This window comes from Syzygium oleosum, unplaced genomic scaffold (assembly GCF_021117445.2).
Source record: "Syzygium oleosum isolate NSW1041296 unplaced genomic scaffold, Sole_v2.1 Sole_v2.27, whole genome shotgun sequence".
Taxonomy (NCBI): Eukaryota; Viridiplantae; Streptophyta; class Magnoliopsida; order Myrtales; family Myrtaceae; genus Syzygium; species Syzygium oleosum.
The window spans coordinates 4,399,115-4,406,123 of record NW_026607511.1 but is presented as its reverse complement, the minus strand read 5'-3'; the positions used below and the strand labels follow the sequence as shown (position 1 = coordinate 4,406,123).

General features: G+C 38.3%; 1 protein-coding gene across 1 annotated transcript; it reads left to right on the top strand.

The window, feature by feature from the left end:
- The first annotated feature begins 364 nt into the window (after positions 1-364).
- Positions 365-1,123, top strand: LOC115691427 (probable LRR receptor-like serine/threonine-protein kinase At3g47570). Its single transcript, XM_056303315.1, has 2 exons — positions 365-665; positions 909-1,123. The coding sequence occupies exons 1-2, from the start codon at positions 365-367 to the stop codon at positions 1,121-1,123; spliced, it is 516 nt and encodes a 171-aa protein (XP_056159290.1).
- Positions 1,124-7,009: the final 5,886 nt, after the last annotated feature.

Genomic DNA, 7,009 nt, shown 5'->3' with positions numbered 1-7,009 from the left:
TCAAAACAGAGGAGAATAACCGGAACTGCCAAGGGATATCCACAGTCTCTGCTGTTGTAGGAGTAGCCTGCATTCTGTCTTTGTTATACTTCTTCTAGTTTAGGCGCAATAAGAAAGCATCGACTTCAAGCTCTTTTGAAGATGGGTTTTTGCATGTTTCTTATCACAATCTACTGAAAGCGACAGGTGGATTCTCCTCCATCAATCTACTTGGCGTGGGCAATTTTGGGTTTGTGTATAGAAGGTTTCTTGATCAGACTAGTTGATCGTGGCCATCAAAATTCTCGACCTTACATGTCACAGAGCTTCCAAAAACTTCTTAGCCGAGTGCGAGGCCTTGAGAAGAATCCGACACTGTAATCTCATGAAAGTACTCACTACATGTTCTGAGTTTGGTTTTAATGGAAATGATTTCAAGGCTCTGGTCTATGAATTCATGTCGAATGGGAGCTTGGATGAATGGTTACACCCAATGGCATTGCAATATTCAATGAGAAGCAAGTTGAGTCTACTTGGGAGAGTGAATATTGCCATTGATGTCGCTTGTGCACTAGATTATCTCCATCATCACTGTGAAACACCAATAGTTCATTATGATCTAAAGCCAAGCAATGTCCTTCTTGATGATGAAATGACTGTACATGTAGGCAATTCGGACTTGTCAGGTTCCTTCTAGAAGCAACGCAAAAGTTACTGATTGATCAATTGAGCTCTGCCGAGGTAAAAGGATCTTTTGGCTATGTAGCTCTAGGTATGTAGTAGTTAGGTCTTTCAATTATTTCCTTATATCGAACACACAATTGGAGACCGAACCTTGGACAAAACGGCATAAACATGAAAGATCACCAAGACTATATTTCAATCTCAATTATTCACTATGCATCGCTATGCTCTGTTGACTGTTGTAGAGTATGGCTCGGGAAGTGCAGTAGCCATAGAAGGAGATATGTATAGCTTTGGAATCCTTGTTTTGGAGATGTTCATAGGCAAGAGGCCGACTGATGACATGTTTGAAAATGGGTTGAACCTTCATCGCTTCGCCAAGGAAGCTTTGGCAGACCAAGTGGATAATGTAATCGATTCCATTCTGCTTCAGGAACACCAAGAGTCGGAGAAGAGATGAACCGTCGCTCCGGGTGGCAAGAACATTAGCTGGTTTCGTACTCTAGAGTGTTTGGTTTTGATCATCGAAATAGGAGTCACTTGCTCTTCTGAGTCTCCAAGGGAATGAATAGACATCATCAATGCATTGACTAAACTCCAAGGAATCAGGAAGAAGCTTCCTGAGTTCATTGTCATTGCCTAGTTGATGTAAAATCCGAACTTCATATGGAGTCATGTGGTCTTCATGGTCATTGCTTTGTCTGGAATAGGGTGTGGAATTTGGCTATTCACAAACGATTTGAATCTGGCAACAGCAAACCCACAAGCAAATGGAGACTAGTGACTTAGCAATCTAAGGAAGATCAAAATAGTTTATGTTGTCTTAAGCAAAAGATCACTGTCCTTCAGCTGTGTGAGAAAATAATATATTATTTCATATAATTTAAGTCTCACAAGAAATCTCGAACCGGTATCCCTGATTCAAATCTATTCTCCACGTTAGAACCCAACTTGCTAACGGGGTAGATTTGGGGTAAACGTGTTGTTGGGTACTGGTTTGAATTTTTTGTGAGACGAGAAGTAGTTTTGAGTAAATATATCAATGGACACCGATTTAAACATGGCAATTCATGACAATAACATAGTATATAATTGTTTGAACCAAAATTTGAATCCAATGCGAGCGAAACAATAATATGCACAAAGAACTGAGAAACTTGGTCAACCATCTCGCTCTCTCTATCTCACTCACTCATGAAGCTGGGGTTTACTAATACATATCACTGCATGCAGCTTCCCACACGCGTGAAGTGGTCGTGGAAATATACACAATTTGACAGCTAAATTGTCAAATTGTTTTATGTTCCTCGTATGCTTTAGTAAAATGATAAAACTACTCTTGGTCTCTGAATTCGAGCATTTTTTTTTCCAATCAATTAAACTTGTATAACTTTTCTAATCAAGTCCCTTCAGCTCCAAATCCAATCAATTGGAACTAACAAATCTTATTCCTGAGCTTTCGCATTTTCCCCTGTTCTATTTTGATTACCTACGTGCTCTTTCTATCCTCACTTTTTTCTCCCAAACATAGTATTAGGGTCAACCGTCTCTCTTTTGAAAGACATGCTGATAAGATTTTCAACAGGCGAAGGAATTTATTGAATTTTACTTATTTAAAGGGACTATCCATGTAATAGTCTCGCATGTGATTAATCTTTTTACTCTTCGTTATATAACAATAAGGTGTTTGGGGCAAAGCATTTGACTAATCCTTGTTGAGTATGGTGGTCCTTCTACCCCCACACACCGTGGGTAATTACCGGAGATATATAGGTCTGTGCTCCTTGATTGCCTCAAGGGAAATGTTCAAGGTGTGGTAATTTGAACTCAACTCATAAGTTACCACTTAAGCAACTATAAGGCTGTTTATTATCAACTATAATCAGTCTATTAAATAAGACATGAGAAAGTCCAAAATGGTTATGATAACATGTGAGACATATATGAGCACACCAACAAAATTTTAGCATATTTTTAATTAGTATTACTCTCATTGCTAATTTTATGATCTACGGGTGATTTGTACAAACTTATTTAATGTGTCACAGGAATCTAATCCAATATAGATTATATTTTTACTTATAGCCTCATGTTAGGAAAGTGTGCTACTTTTTATTAGTGTATAATTTGGTCTCGAGGAATTTGTCAAAACTCTGGCCAAGAAATGAGCCGGTACATATGAACACGGGGTAAAGCATTTGCATCTTTTATCTGAGTTAAAGCGTGCTACTTTTTGTTAGTATATAATTCGGTCTCGAGAAATCTGTCAGAACTTCGGCCAAGAAATGAGCCGGTGCCTGTGAACACGGATTAAAGCGTATGCATCTTTTATTTGGATTGATCCTATAATATTTAAATTGGTGAAGAACGAATATGTGTAGGTACCGAATTTAAAAAGGAGAAAATGAGGGAAAGACCATAAGCTATACTTGAGTCCTTTGTGCTGCGTTCATAGACAAGCTAGTGATCACTAATATAATGTGATTTGGTTGAGACAAATGTAATATGGTCGGACATGTGGGAACTTTGACAGGACAGGTGATGCTTTGGGTATAACGCGGTTTTTTTTGAAAAATTGTCCAAAATATCAATTTTTCTAAAAAATTGCAAAACGACGTCATTTCATTTAAGATTGTCCACGTCAACCGTTGCCCGTATCACATTAGGGCAGCCAATGGTTACTAGACCTCCATGTCTGCAATTTTTGATCCAAATGGTCGGATGGACTGCATTGGAAAATCACTAAAAGGTTTATGACTATATTATCATAATTAAAAAATTTAGGACTTAATTAACGGCCGTACAATAGGTTTAAGATTTTTTGTACAATTTTCCCCGCAATTTTTAGTAGCAGTCGCACTATTTCTCCCTCCAATAGAAAAATTATGCAAGGTAGAGGTTTTGTCCAGGGACGACCCGTCCAGACGGTTGACACGTCCCATTATAAAAAAATCATTTTCACCCGTTCGGCTAGCGACGTATAACTCGTTAGATCAGGTAAGGACACGTGGTGTGTGTCTAGTGATTAGCTGATTCTGGTATTATCACTTTTCATAATTGGGGACTTTTTTAATTCCTTGTTTTCAGAGGAAGTAAGAGCAAACGAAGGTTGGACAAATCCGCGTTCCTACTACTGTTCCATGTGGGAGCCGGCTTGGTAATGCACCGTCAGAACGAGAAGAAGAAGGACCGTTGACTTGACTTGGCCTGAGCTGCTGCACATCTTCGATTAACTATCATCTGCCGACTGCAACTTGTTGAGTTTTCTAATAGGTATAAGAGAAAATTTCAAATAAGGGTATGAAGTAAATTTTGTATTAAATAAAGGTTTGAAGTGGTCATGTTAGTCTCAAAGAAGGGTTTGACCTCACCAACTGTCAAGGGCATTTTCGTCTTTTAATTTTTTTGATTTTTTTTCCTTTTTTTCTTTCTTTTTTCCTTTTTCTGTTTTTTATAAAAAAAACTCACAAGAAAAAAAAAAGCTAAAACTTAAAATATGAAAACACACGCACATAGGCCCTCTGCCTGTAGGGCGGCGGCCATAGGCTAGCCCTCCTACCTTATCAAGATTCTTGACCTTACACGTCACGGAGCTTCCAAAAGCTTCATAGCCGAGTGCGTGGCTTTGAGAAGAATCCGACACCGTAATCTTGTCAAAATACTCACAGCATGTTCTGGGTTTGATTCTAATGGAAATGATTTCAAGGCACTAGTCTATGAATTCATGTCGAATGGGAGCTTAGATGAATGGTTGCACCCAACCGCATCGCAATATACAACAAGAAGCAAGTTGAGTCTACTTGAGAGAGTGAATATTGCAATAGACATTGCTTGTGCACTAAATTATCTCCATCATCACTGTGAAATGCCAATAGTTCATTGTGATCTAAAGTCAAGCAATGTCCTTCTTGACAATGAAATGACTGGACATGTTGGCGATTTTGGGCTTGCCTAGGTTCCTTCTAGAAGCAACGCATAAGTTACTGATCGATCAATCGAGCTCTATCGAGGTAAAAGGATCTTTTGGCTACATAACTCCAGGTAATGATGTAGTAGTTCGGTCTTTTAGTTTATTTCCTTATATCGAACATGCAATTGGAGACAAATCCTTGGACAAAAAGGCATAAACATGAAACATCACAAAGACTATATTTCAGTCTCAATTATTCACTATGCATCACTACGCTTTGTTGACTATTGTAGAGTACGGCTCGGGAAGTGCGATATTCACAAAAGGAGATGTGTACAGTTTCGGAGTCCTCGTTTTAGAGATGTTCATTGGCAAGAGGCCCACCCATGACATGTTTGAAAATGGGCTGAACCTTCATCGCTTTGCAAAGGCAGCTCTAGCAGGTCGAGTGGAAAAGGTAATTGATCCCGTTCTACTTCATGAACACCAGGAGTCGAAGAAGAGACAAACCGCCGCTCCCGATGGCAAGAACAAAAGCTGTTTTAGTACTCTTGAGTGTTTGGTTTCGATCATTGAAATAGGAGTTGCATGCTCTTCTGAGTCTCCAAGGGAACGAGTGGACATCGGCGATGCAGTGACTAAACTCGAAGGAATAAGGAAGAAACTTCTTGAGTTCATTGTCATTGCCTAGTTGATGTAAAATCTGAACTTCTTATGGAGCCATGTGGTCTTCATGGTCATTGTTGTATGGAATAGGATGTGGAATTTGGCCATTCACAAACAATTTGAACCTGGCGACCGCAGAACCACAAGTGATGGAGACTAGTGACTTAGCAATCCAAGGAAGATTAAAATAGTTTATGTTGTCTTAAGCAAAAGATCACTGTCCTTCAGCTTTGTGGGAAATAAATGTCCTTTGTTTTGCCTTAGCTCAAAAGATAGAAACTGTAACCTGTTTGAGAGTTGTACCAATAAAATGTAATAAAACGAAAAATCACAAAAGCCTGGCTCCTAATATAAGTACCTCCAGGCATCTAGTAATATGGACTTTTTGTCTTGCTCTCTTACAAACTTGGCCAATTTGTTTTGGTTTTTAAAACAAAACATAAAAATTACTAAATGACTTTCCTCTTAAAGTTAAATAATGTTTAAACTTAGGGTTAATAACATAAAAAATCCTAAACTGGTAAACCTGTGATAAATTAATCCCAAATTTATTTTTGAGTTATCAAAAATCCCAAACTGGTACATTTATGATAAATTTACCCAAAACTAATTTTTGGGTTACCAAAAACTCCAAATAGGTACATTCATGACATATTTTCTATCTGTTAGCTTCCGTCAAATTTTACCGTGAAATTGCTGAGCTGTATGACACATGGCAATAATTTAATTAAAGGGCAAGTCCACATGGAAATCTATATCAGTTTGGGGTCAATTTGTTTTGATGACTAAAAATTAGTTTGGGGTAAATTTATCACGGCGTATCGGTTTGGGGTTTTTGGAGACTTAAAATTTAGTTTGGGGTAATTGTCACAGGTATACCTGTTTGAGTTTGTCGTGGTATTAACCTAGCTTATGAAAAGGAATATAGATTACATATAACGATATTGTTCATCTTGTATCTATAGATAAAGCCGGAGATGAGAGAATGCAAGTTTCTGTGATCGCAACATGACAAACTTTACTTCTATTATTGCCACGTGGCAAGCCATATGGCTTATGTGGGTGAACAGTCATCTACTAGGGGTGACAGAACAATCATCTGCTGGCTTACGCATTTTGTCCCGTCATCAATGTAAAGTGAAATAAGGTCTTAAATGATCTCTTGTATTCCGACAAAAAAACTGATCTCTTGTATGGGTGCAAAGAATTGCAGGAGAACTGGCTTTCATCATTTTCTGTGGTAAGATGTGAACCCAGTGTCTTTTTTCTTTTTTCTGCTCTACATTGGACAGCCACAAGTATCTGACACTAGCATCAATCTTATAAAAGAGAGCAATTGTATGGCCTGTATCTAAAGCCAAGGCTGTAACTAATTGGCAAAAGGAGTTGGGAGAAACACTTGCAGAACACTTGACAAATTGTGGCTTTAAGTCTAACCCTTGAGGTAGCGGTTTTATTCGCCTTCTGCTTGTTGCATTAGAATGAGGTTCGGCTGACATTTGTGAATACCATTGCCGCATATGACATACCTTTTATCATAGATTTTCCGTGTCGATGATTCCATCTACTAGTTAGAAGTACAAACTTTAATATCTCTTTGGCTTGTCGTTGGTGCATGTCACATGTTGGTGTTTGCTTGTTTAAGGTGCGCTTCCCTGTCATCAGAAAGAAAAATAAAAGGGAAAGGTAAAGTAACAAGTAAAGCTATTGGGGACTACCGTATATGAACTGGCGACTTTAGGAGCTTTTCTTTATTTTGGAGAATCTCGT

Excerpts from the sequence above, each read along its gene's own strand:
- LOC115691427 (XM_056303315.1), top strand. The coding sequence starts at position 365 with ATGAAAGTACTCACTACATGTTCTGAGTTTGGTTTTAATGGAAATGAT. Across the intron at positions 666-908 it reads AGGCAATTCGGACTTGTCAG|AGTATGGCTCGGGAAGTGCA; the intron begins GTTCCTTCTAGA and ends TGACTGTTGTAG.